This window comes from Thamnophis sirtalis, unplaced genomic scaffold (genome assembly GCF_051295495.1).
Source record: "Thamnophis sirtalis isolate CommonGarterSnake01/CBP01778 unplaced genomic scaffold, rThaSir2_p1.2 scaffold_5, whole genome shotgun sequence".
In the NCBI taxonomy this organism is placed as follows: Eukaryota; Metazoa; Chordata; class Lepidosauria; order Squamata; family Natricidae; genus Thamnophis; species Thamnophis sirtalis.
In genome coordinates, this window is record NW_028261385.1 from 53,295,437 (window position 1) to 53,319,481 (window position 24,045).

A 24,045-nucleotide genomic window follows, 5' to 3' on the forward strand; every position below is an offset into this window, starting at 1 on the left:
ATTTGTGGGATGGAAAGAGACGAAGAGCACCTCAGTGTGTCTGAAGATGGCTGTCTTGGCAATATAGATTACAATAGCAGTTAGCAGTTAGACTTATATACCGCTTCATAGGGCTTTCAGCCCTCTCTAAGCGGTTTACAGAGTCAGCATATTGCCCCCAACAACAATCCAGGTCCTCATTTTACCCACCTCGGAAGGATGGAAGGCTGAGTCAACCCTGAGCCGGTGAGATTTGAACAGCCGAACTATAGAACTGCAGTCAGCTGAAGTAGCCTGCAGTGCTGCATTTAACCACTGCGCCACTTCGGATCTTAAGAGCCCTTCTGACGTCTAACTTGTGCCATTTGCACTCGAGACTATGAGAGGGATTAGGGCAAAAGTTTGGTAGTGTGAGGTCCAGGGAGCGATGAAAGGCCGAATTGACCTTTGGGACAAAGGTGGGATCAATCCGAAGGACCACACAGTCCAGGTGAAAGGTACACAGGTCGGAACGGATAGAAAGAGCCGCCAATTCTGAGACGCGTTGTGCCGATGTGATAGCCACCAGGAAGGTTGTCTTCAATGTGAGGTGATGCAGGGAGGCTGACCTGAAAGGCTCGAAGGGTGGTCCAGTGAGGGAGTCAAGGACCCTGGTGAGATCCCAAGAGGGGAAGCAGTGGATGACAGGAGGGCAGAGGTTAGACGTGCCCTTAATGAAGCGTCGTACATGAGGGTGCAAGGAGAGAGGCTCATTTTGGTGAAGAGAGAGAACCGAGGACAGAGCCGAAACCTGCCTCCGGTGTTAGGCATAAATCCTTTGTTTAGTCCCTGTTGTAGGAACTCCAAAACCTGGGAAACCGAAGCCTCTAGGGGAGAGACAACTTTAGAGAGGCACCATGTGCTGAAAGTCTGCCACATTGATTCGTAGATTCTATTAGTGTCTGGGTGTCAGGAAGCTTGAATGGTTTGGATTACATTCTCAGAAAGGTTAGCCACCCTCAAGACCTCCCACTCAGCCTCCAAGCATTTAGGCAGAGCCAAGAGAGGTCGGAGTGTTGGATAGAACCCTGATGAAGAAGGGACGGTATCAGGGGAAACCACCACTCTGACCCCACTGATAGCTTGATGAGGTCCGTGAACCATGGCCAGCATGGCCAATGGGGGGTGAGCAGAATGAGCTCGGCCTCCTCTATCATTTTCCGAATGACCCTCTGTATCAGGGTGTCCATCCCTTCCATGCCTGGTGTCGTGTAGCGAGACAGGTACCTGGGCAGCTGTTTGTTGGATGCCATTGCAAAGAGATCTAGGATCGGGTCCCCGTACCTGGTCGACAGCTCTTGGAAGATGTGATGGTTGAGAGTCCATTTCATGGGGTCAATTGTTGTACCGACAAGAGCCAAGGTGGCGCAGTGGTTAAATGCAGCACTGCAGGCTACTGCTAGATCAGCAGTTCAGCGGTTCAAATCTCACCGGCTCAGGGTTGACTCAGCCTTCCATCCTTCCGAGGTGGGTAAAATGAGGACCCAGATTGTTGGGGGCAATATGCTGACTCTCTGTAAACCGCTTAGAGAGGGTTGAAAGCCCTATGAAGCGGTATATAAGTCTACTGCTATTGCTATTGCTACTGCTCAACCAGTCCGCCCTGGAGTTGTTGGAGCCTGAGATGTGTTTGGTGTGAAGAGAGAGAAGGTTGGCTTCCGCCCAGATCCCTAGGTGAAAGGCGGACTCCATGAGAGAAACAGGTCTAACCCCCCCCCGGCAGTTGACATGCGCCTTGGCTGTCGTGTTGTCCATCCAAATGAGCACATGTGTGTTGCAAACCGAGAATGGAACAGAAGGAGAACTAGATGGATGGCCCTCAACTCTAGCCAATCCATACTGTGGGAAAGGTCGGAGTCGGACCAGAGACCCTGAGCTATCTGATCCTCACAGATCTTCTAACCACTCTGTCCCTCACAGGTCTGCTTCTTCCTTGGGTTCCAGACACAGGGATGGGCATCTCTCAGCTTCATTGTCGCATGAGCTCCCTGGCACTTCCAACCAGTTTTTGGCAAAGAACAATGCCCGGCAAGGGATTCAGATCTCTTGGAATACAAGGGACTTCCTCCTGACCCTCATGCATTTGTCGGCATGAGGGGGCTGCTGCTGCTGCTGGCGGCTGCTCCAGGCTGCTGGCGGTCCTTGGTGACTTTTGGCAGCAGCTAGAGCGGCTGCGGCACGAGGGGCGGTGCAAAGCCCAGCAGAGATAGCAGCACAGAGCGGGGCCTCCAATGGCCGTTGCCACAAGGCACTGTTTGCCGGAGAGCCTCTCTACCAGCAAGCTCCAGAGGCAAAAGCCTCAAAAGTCTCTTCCAATAGCCCCGGTCTAGTCGAGAGACATAGTTTTGAAGAGCTATCCTGATTCCTTCCAATTTAGATGAAATTTAGAACAAAATCCAATTAAATACGATTTAAATAACTATTAAAGTTGACGAGAAAGTTAGCACAGCCAGTTCGATCAAACTGAGTCTAGAAAAGTGGGAGGACACTCCCCCGAGGCGATGACATCACTTTGGTAGACTCAATTCTATTGGTTACTGACTGAGTTAACCCATGCATGACCGCTGTCTCCACCAACATTGGAGAATTAATATTTCTCTCATTTGTTCATTCTACAGTCTTTCTTTCAGGCATTTAAGGCAGCAAGAATACCACTCTCTTTATCCAACTTTCTCCATAACAACATTGCAGAATAACTTGGGCTGAAAGACAGTGACTAGGCCAAATCACCCAATGGACTTTTTGCTGAGGATGAAACTAAAGATGAGTCAATCATCTAACCTTGAGTGCAAACTTGAACCATCCTGTGGACAGCAACAAGGAACATAGTTCAATAACTTATTACATATTACAACTTTACTTTACTTTACTTTGCACCAGTATTTCTAACATTTAAAAAGCCTCTATACTCATTTTGGAAAGAAAGATGAATTAATTTTTTTTCAAAGACACTATGTTAACCATTCTAAAAAGAATGTTACTATAATTTCTAAGACTAATTAATTCTATTCCCTTTACTGTGTTCCTAGAAGATAAAAGTCGGCAGTTCGGTGGTTTGAATCCCTAGTGCCGCGTTAATTGACTCAGTTTCTGCCAACCTAGCAGTTTGAAAGCATGTAAAAATGCAAATAGAAAAATAGGAACCACCTTTGGTGGGAAGGTAACAGTGTTCTGTGCTCCTTCAGTGTTTAGTCATGCCAGCCACATGACAGTGCTGTCTTCGGACAGCGCTGGCTCTTCGACTTTGAAATGGAGATGAGCACCGCCCCCTAGAATCGGGAATGACTAGCACATATATGAAAGGGGAACCTTTACCTTTATCTTTAATAGAAGATAAGAATACAGGGCAAATATCTATTCTGAACTAGAAGGATTATTTGTAACTTGGATAATGATCTAATTTTTCTTAAGACTATGTGAATTAGAAGTCTTGAAGAGTCAAAATATGACTGAAGAGAAGTTAATTCATGATCCTTAAAATAATGACAATTCTTCCTCTTATGACACTCATTAATTTGAAGAACATAATGAAAATCTAAAATTGTCACATGTATCAGCCAAAATGCAATACCACAAAAATACACAATCTGGTACAACATTATTAAAAAAAGTCAAAATTAATCCTGTCACGCAATATCATTCCAATAAAGGCTCTATGCTGAAGACATTAAATTGTTATTACAATATCACAGTAGGACTACTGTCTTCGTATCAATCATGAAACACATTTACAAAAGGGCAAATTATGCTCTTTTCTAAAAGAGCAATTCAAATAGCAAAAGCGCTTGCAGCTTTCATCTGCCATCAAGTATAAAATGTGCACATCTAAACTTATAATGATCAAGACCATGGCCTTCCTTTGCCATGAAAATAAATTAGCTAGTTATATTTTTTTTCAGTTAATTGTCACCACTATTTATATGTTATTTTCATTGCTAGAGATAGGCAATGAACAAAACATCAATAAAACTTATCCTAATTCACATAAGCCAATTCAAATAATGCTTTATTGCTATCCCAGAGTGAAAAACTGCATGATCAAGCCTATGATTATATATTGATGCCTATGATATCTAAATATCATACACACTGTAAGCTTATTATGGATACAGAAACTGGTCTATAAATAGAACCAGCCCTTAGCCAATAAAAAAAGATCATTTCGGGTAAATGAGATAAAGACAGCTGATCTACCTGAGGAATGGGCAGAGGTACCCAAAATATGTATTTAAACAAACAGCTATATTCAATTTTTTTTAAAAAAATTGGAGGCAAAGCATATTAAACTGCTGTGAACTTTTAAAATGTGAGGATTTGATTTAAATCAAACATTTTTCAAAAGATAAGATACAAAGACTTTGCACGTATATATGGAAGGGGGAGGCACGTTAAATTTAAGAAAAAGTATGTATGAATACAGAATTACAAATATTTTAAATATGCAAAGAACTCTTCCAACACAGAACTTGAACTGTATTCATAAGAATTCTAAATCTTACCTGCTTGGGTATTTGAAAAAGGGGATTCTTTGAAAATATATCTTTTGCTTGACTCCATGTTCCATCAATGATTATGATCGCATAGGAATTAGTGGAACTCAAATCCATTTCTTCCAAATTTGTTGCTCCAGCTCCAGGATACAGTATTAAGGTATTTGAACTTTTGCACATGGATGCTAATTCAGGGTACCTATAAACATTTTTTAAAAAAAAATAGTTTTAATAATTTAAGGCAATTAAAAATAACTAACCTATCTTTTCGAAAATAGCTGTCCCACTAACCAAAATATCTACCTTCTAAACATGGAATATTATGCCAGTTAGGAATAATATTTTTAAAATTAAAAATAAAGATATCCACAATTTAAACTTGACTCCTGGTGACTACCTGGACATGTCTATGCAGTTTTCGTGGTAATCATTTGGAAATAATTTTTAATATTTCTAATGTATATACACTTTCTAGTGTACATACCAGTGAGGCTAACCTTTTTCTAAAGGTGTGGTGTGCCAAAACTGTGTGTGTGTGTGCACTATCGTGCGCGCATGTGTGCCCACCCACCTGCACATACGTGAGTGACCATACCCACCTGCACATGCACAAGTGACCCCCACCTACGCATGCACAAGCTTTTTCTCCCTCCCTAGGCTTCAGGAAAGCCTCCAGAGCCTAGGGAGGGCGAAAAAACAGGTGCAATGGGCCAACCAGAACCCAAACTTCCGGTTGTGCTGTTGGGCCTGTTTTTTGCCTCTCTAGGCTCCAGAGGCTTTCCTAAAGCCTCTGGAGGGAGAAAATGGCCTCCCCCGGCCCTCTGGAAATCAGCCGACTGGCACGTGTATGCGTGCCGGAACTGACGGCTTCTGAGGACTGCCGTGCTGGCAAATATGGCTCAACATGCATGCTATCACAGGTATATACCCTTCATGCCATTGTAAAGTAAACAATATAATGGAAAGCATAGAAAATGAGTAAGAAATAGTAAGTAACAAGTAAAGCCACGAGGAAAGAAAAGAAAAATAGTTAAAATTAGTTCCTAGAAACTCATTTGATATATTTCTTCATATCATTTTTTCTTCATTCTAGTCTCATTTGTTTCCTTTTCTTCTGTATCCATTTTTTCTCAAGATCCATTCAACAACTATCTCTTCCACATTCAAAATCAGTCATCCCCTCTGAAACCATGTAATCAGTCATGTGTGTTAAGACATTTCTTTGTTCATATGAATCAATGGTTGAACCCATTTATTCAAGATAAAACTTTTTCTAATGTACTCACCAAAAAGTCCAAATTCTCATTCATTTCCAAATTTCTGAGAAACCTAATACTTTCTCCATGCTCTCATCTTGTTCCCACAATTAGTTCATCAAATTAAATAGCAGGTCTGACCCTACTTACAAGCTGACCCTCTCTGAAAACTGAGACTTATATTTGCTTATCAACCCCACCCCCAAAATCATTTGTATTCTTCATTCAGTATCAAGTATTACATCTGAAGAACAAATTGGAGCTTTGCTATTATGGATTACACTGAGCAAATAGGCAAGAAGACCAAAGTAATGTGACATTTTTGGGGGGAAGTGGAGAGTTGCTGTAAACCTCAGCCACTTAAATGTTAAATGCAAGAACAGTTGACTTCACCCAAATTATTACAGATCTATACAAAATTGAGTTGTCAAGTGTTGCCAATATGTTTGTATTATATTTAATAAAGGATTGTGAATAGTTTTTGTATTTATTCAACACTCATTTAACTTTCAATGTAATTATCACAATTGTACTTTCAACACTTTTATTTTTCTCATATTTCACTGTTCACTTTTTGTTTTTCCCTACATTCATGTTTGAATACAATTGTCAATGAGAATAATTTTCCAGCATCATATGAAGCTGACTGATTTGTGTTCACAAAACTTTTATCATAAGGAATATGTTATTGTTTCAAGAGTCTCCAAGACTCACTGTAGTTTTTAGTTTTTGCTGCCATAGATTTACAGGGATATTCCTCTGTTCAAGTAGAGATTAGTATAGTTTTTTTTAAAGCAATTATAGCTGCACATTTAAAAAGGAAGTTAAATTAGGATTGAAGACATATCCTATACAGAGAGAGCTGACCAATACTACACGGACTCTTTTAGATCAATTTCTTGGAAAGCCATTTCTAAGAGAGATTGAACTGAGTACTGAGATAGTAAAACATAACAGATGTGCCAACTGCCATTTACCTAGTGACCTATTGTTATTAATTGCCTTTAAGAATCCAGCAGATGGTACTTTTCTTATTAATTTCTTCACTGAGCATGAGAGACTCTAGTCTACAACAAGCCTTCTGTTCCTCAGAGGCCATTTGACTCTGCACCTACTGCTTGCTTCTGCTTGGCCATATTTCCCCATGAGAGTCAATTACTACATGGAAACACCACACACTTTATAAGCACATTTATTCAGCAATGAGTTAAAAAGGAGGAATAATAAATAAATTAGTATTTATACTACTTTATACTGTTTGTGTGTGCGTGTGCGTGTGTGTAATACTAATTTATACTAATACAGTCCACACCAAGTCTTTTAAAAAGAAAATTTATATCCAGGAAGTGAATAAGAAAATCATACAAACAAAAAGAGTGCAAAAAAACAACAACAAGGGCACAGCACAGAAGACCCAGAGAATGAGCAGTGTTTTGTTCTAATACAAAAGTGCATTAGTTTTAATGGATCAGGCATTAATTATTCCCAAAAGAGCATTAAATACAAATGCATGTCATAGCAACAACATGTATCAGATGATGATGATGATGATGATGATAACAACAACAACAGCTGGATCAAGAAATGCCTGAAAAACTTTGGTATCAGCAGCAACATACAAAAATCAATGGAAACTTCAATGAACCTCTGGAAAACGAAGCTTATGACTAATGGAGAAGAACTGGGTGAAGTTGAAATTAAACAAGGCATTTTCCAGGGTGATTCCCTTTCACCTCTACTTTTTATACTGTCAATGCTACCACTGACAATCATTTTGAAGAAGGTGACCCATGGATACGAATTTGCAAAGAAAGGACTGAAAATTTCGCATTTGGTATACATGGATGATTTAAAGCTGTTTGGTAGAACAAAATCCGAACTGAATTTATTAATTGAAAGCGCAAAAGAATTTAGTCAAGACATTGGCATGCAATTTATGTGCAACAATGGCAATCAAAGCAGGCAAGGTCATAGATGATGATGGAATAGAACTTGAGAATGAAGAAATGATCAAGGCAGTAAAACTAGAAGGTTACAAGTACTTGAGGATTTTAGAGGCTTCTGACTTAATGCATAATAAAGTCAAGGAATCAACTTCAGCCAAGTACATTCAATGAATTCGCAAAATATTAAAGTCCAAATTGAGTGAAGGAAACGCAATAAATACCTGGGCTATTGTTGTAGCATAAGTGTAGGCATGCATAGCTATGCTGGAACACGTATACAACAGCAGTAATGATTAACCATACCATAAGGTCAGTAATACAAACTGCTGACTCTGAAGCACTAAGTAGAGCAGAAGTCACAAACTGTTAACTCTCAGCATTAAGTAGGGGTCAAAAGTTTGCATGCTAGTAAAAGATTTATTTGCTGACTATGGGCATTCTCTAGGTTCAGAGGTCTACATGGAAGTAAATGAGTTACCATATACCATAGACTTGTACAACCATGATTGGTCCACATAGACCATGTGACTCCACCCTTTCCTTGTGTATGCTCAATAAAAGAGGCCTCCGGACTCTGTTCCGGGTCGTCTCATCCCGGAGAAAGACCTGTGTCCGAGTCTTCCTTCATCATTGGCCTCATGGGCGACCCACGGAGAAATCGCAGGCTATACCTGTGAACCGATATTCTGCAGGAATAATTGACTGGACCCAGATGGAGTTGGACAATTTGGACAGAAAAACAAGGAAGCTTATGACAATGAATCATGCTTTGCACCCTAAAAGTGATGTTGACCGATTATATCTACCAAGAGTAGAAGGTGGTTGAAGACTCCTACAAGTAAAGCAGACTGTGGAAGAAGAAAGACACAGCTTGAATGGCTACATCCAGAAAAGTGAAGAACCAATGATTAAGGAAGTAAATAAAGTAGGCCTTCTGAAGACAACTAAGCCAAAAGCTGAATATAAGAAGTAATTGAGAAGTGAGCTGAAAATTGGAAAAGCAAAGCTATGCATAGCCAATACTTGAAAAGTATTGAAGGCAAAGCTGACCAAAAGCTAACTTGGAACTGGTTAAGATCAGGAGTACTGAAAAAAGAAACAGAAGGCTTTATTTTGGCAGCTCAAGAACAAGCCTTAGCCACAAATTAGATGAAGGCAAAAATTCAGCATGTTACCACCAATAGCAAATGTCACCTCTGTAATGAGAAAGATGAGACAGTCGACCATTTGATCAGTGGGTGCAGCAAAATTTCACAAACTGACTACCTACAATGCCATGACCGAGTTGCTAAGATCATTCACTGGAAATTGTGCCAGAAGTTTGAATTTGAGTACAGCAAAAACCACTGGGAACATCAGATTGAGAAGGTTCTAGAGAATGAAAAAGTAAAGATCTTGTGGGATTTCAGAATTCAGACTGACAGTCATTTGGCCTACAACACACCAGACATAACAATAGTTGAAGAGAAAAAAGTTTGGTTCATTGACATTACAATACCTGGTGATGCGCAAATTGAAGATAAGCAGCAAGAAAAAAATCACAAAGTACCGGGATTTGCAAATTGAAGTTGAGAGACTGTGGAAAAAGAAATCGAGTGTTGTCCCGATTGTAATTGGAGCCCTTGGAGCAATACCTAAAGGGCTACCTCGCTATTTGGAAAATCTAAATTTATCGGATTTGAACATTCTGAGTCTAAAAAAACTACCCTACTTGGAACAGCTTATATCCTCTGACGTTACCTTAACAGTTCCTAGGTCCTTGGTTAGGACTTGAACTGTTGAGCTCCCAGTCAGCACCAAAGGCTGGGAATCTCACCAAAGATTAACCTAGTAATAACAACAATAATAATAATAATAATAATGTGGTAAATTAATACATCTATCTATCTATCTATCTATCTATCTATCTATCTATCTATCTATCTATCTACCTATCTATCTATCTACCTACCTATCTACCTACCTACCTACCTACCTACCTATCTTTCTATCTATCCACCCACACACCTACTTCATCCAAGCTACTTAGAAGTTATATAAATGGCAATTAAGTCCACTGTATCTTAAATAAGGCTCTATTAAATCAAAGTTTCCCTTGTATTGTTTTTCCCCCTTTTGCAGCTTCTATTCCTGATGTCACTGGACTTTGTAAGACACAGGTTTCAAACTTGATCGCATCAGGTGACATATCACAAGGTTTTTTGCCTCTACAGAGCCTGGGTGGCTGTGGCATGTGTATGATGCATCCAGCCTGTGGGGCGCCAATTTGACACCCCTGTAATGTAAGACATGTAAACTCTATCACTGTTCATTCTCTTTATATCACCTCTTCTAAGAGTGATGACTTTTTATGATGTTAATTTCTTATCTATGCACAATTACTATGCACAGTTTTAGTATTGAGATACTGGTATTTGTTAAAATGGTTGAAAAATAGAGCCTTAGTCTCAACTAAGAAAAATAGGAAAGTCCTTTTTTAAAGTGGCAACATTTTTATACTAAGCACAACAGTATTTTTGTCTGGATTATTCCACTGTAACATTTAGTTATGCCATATAAAAGAATTTATGTTGGATTCACTATATTTATGTGCAAATAATTCTACTTATTCTACGCAAAATACTATTAAGTTCTAAAACAACTGTAGTATTATCTGCCATTTCAATCAGGCTGTAACTTTTTCACTCTCAAAATTCAAGGTATCAAGACTTTTTTTAAAAAAAAATTCAAAACATGAACTCAACAGAAAAGATTGCTTTACCAAAAAGAAAATAATTTAAGAATCTCCATAAAGATAATTACTCCCTGATAAAATGACTTTTTAAAATTTGTTGATAGTATTTATTTTAGAATAAATATTACATTATCTTTTCCTCAAATGAAACAATAATTATGATGAAAGATCGGGTTGCAAAATTAATTATAAACCTAAAAGAAAACAAGTTCCCAAATAGGAGCTTTCATTATTTGAAACTGTGTTCAAAATAAATAATAGAACACACATTTACTTGGCGGTTATTAAACAAAGTTACACTTTGTTTATTTATTGCACACATTAAATTAAATATGACAGTACAAAGATAATATAGGAGAACATAGCAGTTTTTGAATCTAGTAATGTTTACTTGAATAGATTTCTGCCAAGATATATTCAGCAAAAGCATACAAGTTATTGAGCCAAAAATCTGATGTGTGGTTACATTTTATGTTGCTGAACTACCACATAGGGCTAAGGTACTTTTTATTTCCTTTTCCTGATACTTCAAAAAATACCTAATTTTATTTTTCTAGTAGCATCACATTTATTATCTCCATCCCATGCACAAATATGCCTTACCCTTAAACTTGTAATAATTCAGGAAGATGAAAAGCCAAAAATGGCAATTCTCTCTTTAGTTACTGACTAGGAAGTATTAATTGGATAAAAGTAGGATAAAGCTGGAGTATTACTGTCATTATAATGTCTAAAAATGAAATTATATATATATGTGTGTCTGTGTGTCTGTGTTGCATTTGGGCATACCAGGGGTTGTGACACAATACACACACACACACACACACACACACACACACACACACACACACACACACGAAGAGATCAGATTACCCTGAACATAGCTTTGGTAACTGGGCTGATCATCAAAAAGCCAGAAATGAGGTTTAGTGTATGCTGACTAAAAGTTAGAAAATTACATATCCTGAGCTACAAAAAGGGGGTGAGGGGAGAGGAACCAGAAAACAACAGAAAAATATCTAGTGAGAATAACTGATAGATTCTTGTGGAGGGGGCTGCTTAAGATAAATCCTGCTTAATCAGGAGACATTCCAACCTGGTCTTGAATTTAAATTCACTCAGTAGCCAACCTGAGACTCAGAAATGTCAGAAACTATAAAACACTGAACTACAAATCTAAAATAATATTGCTTTACTATTTTTCTCAAAGAAAATATAAAAAAACCTGACTTTAATAGTGATATTCACCTGTCTTCACAGAAGCGTCGTCCAATCAAGACTTTACATTTGTCTTCAGGAAGACAAGCAGTTAGAAGAGGTACTGTTCGTAACACTCTACTTTCCTGCAGTTAAAATTGAATATAATAACATATGATTTAATATTGTAATTGTTTTCCATTTAGAAACATAAGAGAATGCCTAGATAAAACATGCACATAAACAAAGCACTGGTTGTGAATGAACAATATAATTATATACTGAATTAAAAGTCTCAATGTCTTTTGATACCATCAACCATTTTGGACTCACTTGGGGAGTTTGAGATGTGTGGCAAAGTTCTATGCTGGTTTAATTCCTTTCTCTGAAGTTGGTCCCAATCTATGTTGACAGGGAACAAGAGGTCCAGCTCTCATTCCCTGCTTTGCAGGGCTCAATATTTTCCCCACTTCTTTTTAATGTCTACATAAACCACTGAGCAAGATCATCTCTTGCCATGGGATGTGGTATCACCAGGATGCTGATGACACCCAGTTATACATCTCCATCCCGGAATGCTGTGGGTGTTCTTTTACAGTGCTTGGTGGCTGTGGAGGCCCGGATTCAACCGAACTTCAATTGAACCCTGGTAAAAGAGAGGTTGTGGTAATAGGTCCCAATGGACCTGTGGAATAATCTGGGTCCTCCTAGACTCACGAAGGACATGTGGCAGTCCTGGCTAGGAGGGCCTTTTCTCAATTTGTGTTGTGCACCAGTTATGCTTTTCCTAGATAGGGAGACTCTCTACTCGGTCATCTGCTATTTGGACTACTGCAATATTCTCTACATGGAGCTTACCTTTGAAAAGTATCCAAAAGCTGGTAAAAAAATATGTGGCAGCATGGGCAATCTTGAATGCCCAAAGAATGGTGCATGTTACACCTGTGCTATATAAGGTATATTAGCTACCAGTCTGCTTCCAGATCCAATTCAAGGTGTTGGTTCTGACCTTTAAAGACTATATGGCATAGGGCCAGGTTACCTATCAAACTATCTTCATCCCATTACATCATCCTGTTGTACCAGGTCAGTGGTGGGTGCTGCATGCCATCAGCCGAAGAATTCCAACTGCTGGGATCCAACAAGAGAGCTGTCTCAGCTATTGTCTCCACCCTGTGGAAAACACTTCCTCTGGAGGTGAAGTGAGCCTCCACTCTTTTGATCTTCTGTAAAGGCATAAAAACATGGCTCTGCACCCTTGCTTGTAGGTAGACAGCTGAAAATGCAGTAAAGGGGCTGAAAGCCCTCCCTGCTTTTAATCAACTTTTAACATCTCTTGCCTCTTTTAAATTTAACACAATTTTATGCTTTTAATCTTTTATTGTACAGCACCCAGAATCCCGCTATGAGAGAGATGAGTGGTTCTTAAATATGACAAATATATGAATTAACAAACAAATTAGTAGCATGGTAGGTGGCAATGGGTACACCATTGGGAGATCTGATTGGGTATAGATCTTCCTGCAGAAAATCCAACTATATAGTAGTAAAAATTGATAGTAACCTGATGGTACATGATAATCAAATAACATCCAGTATTTGGGAAAGCTGTGTATAAAATTGGAAGTTTGATATGTACATAAATGTATTTTCTCTTGTGCATTTTTAATTTACCAAATAATGCAAACATTTGATGGAATATATCTTGTAACGTGACATAGACCAGATGTAGAGTGTTCCAGAAGTCCAGTTTTCAAAATGAGGCAAAGTAGGCCAATTCTGTCTCCGATATAGTATTGTTTTTAGCATAACAGCCTATCTATCTTTAGGTATCTTATTTATATTATTTCCAACATATGTGCCTATGATGCTTAAAAGCAAAACCTGAATGCTGGCTCATATCCTGGTTTTTTAATTGTTATAATAAAGGGACAACCAATGTAAGGAATGTTGATAATATGAACACCTGTGCCATTAAAAGAAAAGTATAACTACTTAAAACTGCTAAAATAAACCAGAATGATCAAAAACAACCTCACAGATATTTGGGGCTCTTCCAGAAAAAGAGCTTTTCCATTTCAACTAGCAGCTAATTAGCACTTGTCATTTCCAACTAATAGTTAAAGACAGAACTGTCAGCCCATCAGTACTCCATCAATAATTCATACTCTCAGGTCTATGGTTGGATACACACCCCTTCTTACTTATATACTGTACATTTGTTAGCATCTCCCCCTTCCACCGTCACGTTTCTGTGCTCAGCCAAGTGGCAAATATCTGCCACCTTCCACAAGCCTAATGTTATGCGTTGGCAATGCTGCATTTGGCTTTCTTTTTCTAATTATGCCAGTTTGCTGCTAGGAGCTGGAAGATGGGCAAGCCAAAAATCCTTTCCAGTAAGAGATCAGATTGTCCTTTCATGCACAGGCAGCTATATGTCACTATTTCTGAAACATCTTGCAGTGCCTTGAAAGCATTTCCTTGTCCTTGGATACAAAGCTAGTGACAGAGGAATACAATGGAACAGTTTGCAATTAGGATGCCATTTGATCAATGAGGGCTGTTCTCATCCTATTACTGGGACAATACCTTTGGCTCAAAGTCCCAACAGCTGCTTCAGTAAGTTAGAAAAGATTTGCTTACAAATCTTAGCACACTAATTTAGCTTGTTTAAGCTACCAGGGTCACAACAGACATCCATCCATAATATACATGATTAAGATATACATTTTCTAATAATTCTAGTAATACTAAATTATTATATTTATTCTAAGTATAATGCTTATACATTTTATTATATAAATAATTTTTGGGGGAACTGAATTAATTATTAGTAGCAAGCAAGCAAGGTCCATCATAGTCAACAGTCAAATAGATAGATAGATAGATAGATAGATAGATAGATAGATAGATAGATAGATAGATAGATAGATAGATAGATAAAATAGATAGATGATAGATAGATGATTGATAGATAGATAGATAGATAGGTAGGTAGGTAGGTAGGTAGGTAGGTAGGTAGGTAGGTTTATATGACAAAATGACTGAGCTAGATAAAATTCTGATAGGTACTGATGAAAAAGTAATTTAAAAATTATATGGACAGAAATGTCAGAAATTGTGGTCTCAAAATTATAAAATGACAATGTCAACAGCATATAAGGAAAATATAAGATGTTTTACATGTGGCATCTACCCCGATGAGAATAGCAAGAATGTTCAAGAACAAATCCGAAAAATGTTGGAAATGTCATCAGACACCGGGTTCATATTACCATTTATGGTGGACTTGCATAGAAGCTAAAAGATATTGGACTAAAAGCCACACGTGGTTGGAGAAAATGATACAAAAACACAGACTTTAAACCAGATTTTTTTATTGGGAATTATACCGGAAATATACAATAGAGGTCTGAAATATATGATTGTAAATGTCTTAATGGCAGCTAGAATTATATTTGCAAAAAATTGGAAAAATGAGAAAATACCAATGCAGGAGGAAGTTATTCAAAAAATAATGGAATGTGCTGAAATGAGTAAATTGACATTTGAAATTAGAGAACAAGATGATGAACAATTTTATAAGGTATGGGATTTGTTCTATCAATGGTTAGATAAAAAAACATAGAAATGAAAAATGTTGGATAATTTTTTATACTTTAAGAATAATAAAATGACATAGGTGATATTATAAAGGCATATTATTATTAAACAGATTAAGAACAATGCAATGGAATGTATGTATGTACACGTGTGTGTGTGTGTGTGTGTGTGTGTGTGTGTGTATAAACAAATGGCTATATATATGTTGTATTTGTGCTGATAAATAAATAAAGCAGTGAACTTCCTCCCATATTTGGGCATACCAGGGGTTGTGACTTTATATATACATACATACATACATACATGCATACACACACACAAACACAAACATAAACATAAACCCAATACCTGGAATATTCTGTTCAAAATGACGGAATAACAATTGCAGCTGAACAAATGATGTACAATGATAATAATGTACCTATGTATATCTGATGGATAATTTGTGACTTTATATACAATTGAAAGCGGTGATGCACAAAAGCCTGTAACCAAATGACACACTATATGTAATTGATATGTAACTGGTGAAGGTTTTATGTTTTATGTTTTGTTTGTCTTTGTCCAAAAATAAAATAAAAAACTTTTACAAAAATAATAATAATAATCTTAGGCTCGTCTCAAGCAATATATAAACTCTACACAGGCAAAATATAAGTCAAGGTGAGCAAACAGGCAAATAGGCTATCTCTCCAGCCTCGTGTAATAAATATGCCTAGTGTTCATATGGAGCTTGCCAGTGAATTGGGCAGGGAGCAGGGGGCTGCAGGTTTATAGGAAATAATGCTATCTATGTTGTAGTTCTCATCAATTTTGTAGGACTGGGAAAACTAAAACAGTATACCATTCGATTACACACAATACCCAAAGATTATATTCTTGCTGACTAAATAAAATATATATTTTATTGCAAAGTTCAGTCCTTTGGATGTGCAACATATATCAAATTTGCCACTTCTGCATAGAAGTGTATCAATGTGTCTCTGCAGTAATATTTATTACTACATTTCCCCCCAATTCTTGTCTTCCTGCATTGTAACAACCTCAGTTGTGTTGGAATGAGGAAATGTCACAAGATTGATAATCAGAATAAAAGAGTTGGAAGAGACCTTGGAGGTCTTGTAGTCCAACCCCCTACTCAAGCAGGAAATCATATACCATTTCAGACAAATAGTTGTCCAATCTCTTCTTAAAAACCTCCAGTATTGGAGCACCCACAATTTCTGAAGGCAAGCCTTCCACTAAATAATTACTCTAACTGTTAGGAAATCTCTCCTTAGTTCTAGATTGGTTCTCTCCTTAATTAGTTTCTATCTTTCATCTTCCATTCCTCTTCAAACATTTTTTCATCGTATGTGAGAAAGATTACGTAGGTGCCAATGCTGATGTGTTATATAAAAATGATAGCGCTGTTTGTTGGAGAAAAGAGAAAAGTAATAATAAGCTGAATGAAATGCCATAACAATACAATACTAAAAAAGAGTGTGGGATAAAACAGGAAGACATAGGTACTGAATGTAGTCTGAACATAAATGTGAGTTGAAACATGATCATATGTTGTAGAATGAATGAGGATCAGAAGAAAATAAACCTATGAAGAAAGAATGAATAGATTGAAATGAGAGAAATTAAGGTTTTTAGGAACTGACAAAATTATTAGAGAGAAAGGAGAAGTTTAAAGCATCACAGCATTATATAAAGCTACCCATTTAGGGACATAAAGACACGAAGGATGATTTGTAAGGGCAGAACAACAGACAATATGTATTGTTAAGTATTTTCCTCTAATTTTATTCACTTATTATTTCTTTATTATTACAGTTCACATTTTGCACATTATTACTAATATCCATTATGCACATTTTCAATTGATTATATGTCTTCAAGTCTGTATTGTGTATATATACCATAAATCAGAGGGTTACAAAAAATAAAAATGAAAGGAAATAAGTTAGTTTTACTGATAAAATTTGTCATGGTTTAGTTTTCACTTGCATCATCCTTTTGCTGATAAACAAATGGCTAATTGACATCAACATTACTCACCTCTGCTGGATGCTGGATAATGTACAAACAAGTAGAGACTTTCAAAGGATGAACTGGCAAGAATGGACACAGGCACACCTTTTGAGGACGACTATATTGAAGAAAGAAAGAAAGAAAGAAAGAAAGAAAGAAAGAAAGAAAGAAAGAAAGAAAGAAAGAAAGAAAGAAAGAAAGAAAGAAATACAGTTAAGAAAGTATTATGCAAGTTTATTATTTTATTATATTATAATAATTCACATTTTCCCTTAATCACAGAATATTTATTTAGGAAATGAATAGGGAAACATTCAAAAATGTTAAATAACAAAATTGGACATATGGGAATTAAATTATACAAGCAGTCCTTAAGTTACGACCACAAGTGAGCCCAAAATTTCTTTTTTTAAAATAATTTTTATTGAACATTTTTACCTTAAAAAACAGGAAAAAAACCACACACACACACACATAAAAAAACAAGACAAACATTACAATATAAAATTGTTATGCAACCTTCTGTATCGGCATTCATGTTTAGCCTTTGTAATTCTCCATTCTCCATTGCCTTCCTATTGATTTTAACTTCTGTAATAGTGTAATAACAGTTGTACTAACACTTGTAATACTATTAATTGTTCATATCACTATTTTATTTACATTGTTGTCAATAATTTAATTTTGATAGTAATTAGTAACTCTGTTAATTTTTATTCAATACTAGTTTAGAGAAAAAAACACAAAGACTTCTATTTTCTGTTTTGGCTTCTGTTTTCTAGCCACTTATAAATTCTATTCCATATTTTATAGAAATCCAATTCTTCTCTTTCTTTTAATTCCATGGTCATTTTGTCCATCTCTGCACATTCGAGTACCTTTCTAATTATTGTTTCATCTGCAGGTATATTAATTTGTTTCCAGTTTTGTCCGAAAGCGATCCTAGCTACATTGAGTATGTTTAGTATTATGTATTGAAATTTTTTGTCCATTTTTGGGTCTAATATTCCTAATAAGAATGATTATGGTTTCTGTTGCTAACTGAGTCATCTGTTAAATTAGTTTTGCTCCATTTTATGAACTTTCTTGCCACAGTTGTTAAGTGAATCACTGAAGTTGTTAAGTTAGTAACATGGTTGTTGTGTAAATCTGGCTTCTCCATTAGCATTGCTTAGTCGAAGGTCCCAAAAGATGATCACACAACCTCGGGACACTGCAGCTGTCATAAATGTGAGACAGTTGCCAAGCGCCCAGATTTTGATCATGTAGTGTGAAAAAGTTATGTCATGTTTTTTTCAGTGCTGTTGTAACTTCAAATGGTCACTAAATATACTGCACTGTGCTATTATATAGTCTGTGTAACACAGAAATAACAATGAGTTCCAAAGGTATAATAATGGATACTTAATTGCCTAAAATAGCATGTTTTAAATATCTATATACTGGTAGTCCTCTCTTGTTCAGAAGCTATGAAGTTGCTGGACAAATGGTATTTATAATGGGTCTTCAAATTTCTGTTGCAGTATCCCTACGGTTACATAATCATGATCTGATTGCTTGGCAACCAGCTTACCATAACAATGGTTGCAACATCCTAAGGTTGTTTTTTTAATCTGTTGAGATGAAGAGGGAAGTTATTTATTTTTCCTTTCTCTTTTTTCCTTTTTATTTTTCACACCTCCCTCTGCCCTCTCCTTTTTGAATTTATTTTATTTATATGTATATCTATATATATTTGGAGTTTGTGGTGGCTTTTATCCTTTATATTTTTTGCAGTTGATATTGGCTTTACCTAACCTTTTCTTAACAAAAATGTTTGAGAAAGAACAGTTTGGCTAATGGTGGCTCTTAAGTAGATCCTATGTCAGTTAGTCACTAAGACTAAGAATGCCCTTGCCAGCCAAGGAGACCTGCGGAGCATCTGTGCTCACTGTAACACATGGTATGCCCGTGGATTGACCAGATGCCCAAGCTCCTGTTCCTTATCCCCTGACAGTGAATGCAGCTGTTCCTGATTATTTCTGGCTGGATCAGCGTGCCTGAATGCCTATTACTTCCTCCGGCTGAAGTCCATCCTGCACTCCCAGGAGTGGTTCCCTCATGACAGAATCCTCTGAGGCAGAGCATTAGACATTTTACCCTTTATTACCAACAATAATAAAATCACCGTTGGGTTCTTGGTGATCTCTGAGCTTGGTTGTTTTTTATGAAGATGTTTCATTACCAGGCTAGGAAACACCATCAGTGCAAAGGAGATTGAAGATTATTGGACGTTTATATATGCAGTACCTTGCCCTCCTAGTAAGGCTGTGATTTTCTCCTTCACAGTTCCTTGATTAAAGTACTATGTCATCTAGATTTTTATCTAATGCTGATTCCTATTTATCTGGGTATTGGCTATTGGAAGAAGTGCATTCTGTTTCCTTTTTAGGCTTCCTTTAGCAGCCAGCACGAGATAATCAGGGGTCTGATCATAAAGGAGGCAACACCCCCACACACACAGAAATACGAAAGCAAAAAGACACTTTGCCTCACACCCTGATGGGCATAATTGGCATCAAGAAAGAAAGAAAGACCCCGAAGCACAAAAGCACTGCCTCAGCTTGGCTTTGCCTTCCAAATCAGCCCCTCATTCAGGCACTCAGCTATTAGTACATTGGTCTTCTATTTCTCTGATAGGAGATTACCAGATCTTCTGAATTAATGCAATTGGAATAACACAGGTCAGTACTGTAAAAATCTCAACTTGCAGGGATCTGTACAAACTCTTATTGGCAGTACCTATGAAACTGTTTTATTGTTCCTTCAAAAGAAGCGTACAGAAATAATAGAAATTACAGAAAAATAAATAACAATTAAGGCTTGAACTTCCAACATTATACTCTTGCACAAGTTCAAGAGGATGACTGATTATTGTTTTTTTCTCCAAAAGATAATAAAAGATGGGGGGGATACTCTGAGGTATTTAGCCTGGGGAAATAATAACAGGGTATTACTACCCCGAGATAGCATCACATTAAATTTTCCGAGGGCAGCAACAGTTTTTAGCCTTACTGCTGAGACGTGATAAAGATATGCCACAGACATAGCACAATTTATGCCAATGTTCCTTCCTTTTTATTCAAGGATGGGAAATAAAACACATTAGCATGAAAGCGATTTGCTTTTAAACAGACCAATTTTTTTTAACTTTTACTGCAATTTTTCCCTTGTTGACACCTAGCCTAACATCACTAATTCACTTTACATGACTTTATATATCTCCAAAACAGCTGTAACACTGCAATGATTTTCAATCCCAACAACAATCTGAATTCATGGAATAGAACATAACAATTGAATAATTCAGATTTCGGGGTGTCACTAAAGTTTAGGTAGGAAGAAATGGGTAAAGGAATACATTCATGTATAAGGGACTTAAAACAGCAATATTTCTTAACAGATTGATATTCACACTCAATGGAGGAAAGGGAAACTTTGTTTTGTTTTAGCTGTTACATTACAGCTGCAACTTACAGCCACAATTGAGCCCAATGTTTCTGTTGCTAAGCAAGGAAGCTGCTAAGTGAGTTTGCCCATTTTACAGCCATTCTTGCCACAGTTGTTAAGTGAATCCCTGCAGTTGTTAAGTTAGTAACATGGTTGTTAAGTGAATCCGTCTGCCCCACTGACTCTGCTTGTTAGAAGATGACAAAAGGTGATCCGCTGATTCCAGGACACTGCAACTATCATAAATACATGCCAGTTGCCATGCATCTGAATTTTGATCACGTGACCATGCAGATGCTGCAACAGTTGTAAGTGTGAACGATGGTCATCACTCACTTTTTTCAGTGCCGTTGTAACTTTCAAGGGTCACTAAACTAATGCTTGTAAGGCAAGGACTACCTGTAATTAGGTGACTTAATACTACGGACCCCTCTGATTCTAAGGCTGAAGGAGACAACCTAGCAGATTCCAAATCTGTAGTTCAATAATAGCAATAGCAATAGCAGTTAGACTTATATACCGCTTCATAGGGCTTTCAGCCCTCTCTAAGTGGTTTACAGAGTCAGCATATTGCCCCCAACAACAATCCGGGTCCTCATTTTACCCACCTCGGAAGGATGGAAGGCTGAGTCAACCCTGAGCCGGTGAGATTTGAACAACCGAACTGCAGAACTGTAGTCAGCTAAGTAGCCTGCAGTGCTGCATTTAACCACTGCGCCACCTCGGCTCATAAGCCTATCAGTCACCTGTAATTGATGAGCCTGGCTCCATGGCCACTGATTATGACAGTAAGGTGTCAGGGCCTGTTCTTGGAAGAGTGCCAAACCCTAAATTATACTACCATGAAAAACTATTGGCACAATTCTTCAAGCAAAGGAAGTATTCATTTATCTATTAAGCAAAGCCAAGAACTCAGATTACGTAACAGTTTGCTCTATTTCTACTCTCCAAACTGGAAATAATTCTCTTGCTTCCTGATCTGTGCTCCTGTGATAGTCTACTTTAAATTCCCCAGGTTTTTTTGCTGTGCAATTGGACCTTCAGTTTGGACTGCCTTCTGTGAAATTCTTTGGTGCTTGACCCAAGGATGATCTTGGACTTCCCTCAGCATTCCTGCCTCCAAACTTCTCAAGGCTTGCAGCACTGGCATTATTTATGAGGGCAAGCAACCTCTCTCTGAACAGTCTTTGCTACTTTCTGTCTAAATTGCTGCCCTTTAGCTCTCACTCAATTATTGGTAGAAGATTTACAGCATGCTAAAAAAAAGTTCTCAGGCTTATAATTCCCTTGCTTTCTGTTTGCAGCAATCTACGACTTTTGTAGGACATGTAATGAGTACTAGTTAGAAATGTTCTGTATAAAACATATATCCTTGAACTTGTGAAAAAAAAAGCACTAGAAACAGGCCTTGGGACTAATTTTGGGAACCTCACTGTGATTATTTACCCAGGTCCATCACTGTGAGTAACCACTAATATTAACATAATTAGAGAAGCATGGAAATAGTAGCTAAACCTATTCTATACTTATTCTGGCACACACACACACAATGTTCCCAAAGAGTTATCTCTTTATTTAAAATAATTTTAATTTTAAATAAAAATTAATTTTAAATAATTAGTTTAAATAAAATAATACATTACATAGCCTGTTTGAGAACATGTAGAATTAAACACACAAATAATTCATGTTTGAATCACATAATCAAATATCACTTTGACAATTGCCAATTAAAAACACTTTCCTGGCTTAGAATTACCACAGCTAGACTGCCATTGTGAACTGGAAGTTGCTGCAACTGGAAGTTGCTTCAGACTAGTGGTGAAAGCCAAAGTCAAAAATTTTTACTACCGGTTCATTGGGCGTGGCAGGGGAAGGATACTGCAAAATCTCCATTCCCACCCCACTCTGGGGCCAGCCAGAGGTGGTATTTGCTGGTTCTCCGACAACTCAAAATTTGTACCGATTCTCCAGAACCTGTCAAAACCTGCTGAATTTCATCCTTGCTTCAGACTGACCTGGTCTGCAATTGAATTCTCTCTCAGCTTAGGTGTGAATCTATGTTGGATAGGAATTCTGAGATTTCATGAATTACAGCTTAGTTTGGTTGGATGATTAGTCTGTCACAAGCTTTTAAGGAAAAAATTAAGACATGCTAGATGCCAACTCTATTAAACTTATCAGTTACCAAGCCAATTCTTCCATGTGAAAAAGCTGCCTTTGTTTTCTACAGATTTGATTTTTTTTTTTAAATCCTCTTTCAACCCCTGGAGATCCAGTAAATTAAGCTACAAGAAAATCAGAGGATTCATTTTGAATGTAGTTTTTATCTTTGGAAGGGGACTCTTTTCTCTTTCCCGTTTGCTGCCAAATCCCAGAAAAAGTGTGAAGAGAATCCTAATCAGCTGTTTATAATTCCTGCCAATACTATCTTAAGGGAAACACCCTGGAAACAGCTCTGCATGAATGTAATCCTATTCATATTTACTTAGAGTAAGTCCAAATGTTTCAATGGAACTTATTTCCAAATCAACATAATTGGAACTACAAAATCAGTGAGTTTTCTTTAAAAGCAATTATTAATTTATTCAAAAATATTAATTCGACAGTTCTATTTTATACTTGCATTCTTAGTATGTGAAATTAAGTAAATTCCTGTGCTATGAACAATGATTATTTGACTTCAATGACACACAAAAACACAACAGTTTGCCCATTTTATCCTTTAGAGATTTTTAACTTCTTAATATTGCAATTTCACTTCTGCTTCTAAAATGAAAGAATTTTAATCTCTTCCAAAATTACAATTATCTTGTTTCATTTATGTTTATGTACTGTAAGTGGACTGGTTAGTTTGAGAATAAGGAGGTAAGATATTTTAGATATACCTCTATTGTTTTTAGGAGAAAGATACAGAGGTACAGGTACTTTGGTCTGTTTGAGGGAAATTATATTAAAGGCCTATTGCTGGAAGCTTCTCTGAGTAAAATATCTATTTTTAATTCTTTATGGTTAGAACTCAGAGTTGAAAATATGAAAAAGTAAATTCCAGAGATGTTTTGAAGGAGACCTTGGATCTATTTACGAGAAAGAGCATTGTACAAGACTAGAAGAGATTCTTTCTTATGGGAAAAGAATAATAGGATAGAAAAGGGCATATACAACTTGGGGCAAGGGTGTGTGGACACATTAAAAAGAAAGGGTTATGGCAACTTGCGTCTGTCTTTCCACACTCAAGGATAGACCAGCCCATAGGTAACAGAGTTCTGTGTGCAGCAATGGTGGGCTGATTG

At 37.3% G+C, this 24,045-nt stretch overlaps 1 protein-coding gene across 1 annotated transcript in view; it reads right to left on the reverse strand.

The window, feature by feature from the left end:
* Nucleotides 1-24,045, reverse strand: part of DTWD2 (DTW motif tRNA-uridine aminocarboxypropyltransferase 2) — a 75,641-nt gene that overhangs the window by 34,022 nt on the left and 17,574 nt on the right. Inside the window, exons 2-4 of the mRNA XM_087715835.1 lie at nucleotides 17,291-17,381; nucleotides 11,693-11,787; nucleotides 4,518-4,707 (exon numbers count right to left, since the gene is read on the reverse strand). Of these exons, the coding sequence (XP_087571961.1) occupies nucleotides 4,518-4,707; nucleotides 11,693-11,787; nucleotides 17,291-17,381 (376 nt within the window). The remainder of the gene's footprint in view (nucleotides 1-4,517; nucleotides 4,708-11,692; nucleotides 11,788-17,290; nucleotides 17,382-24,045) is intronic.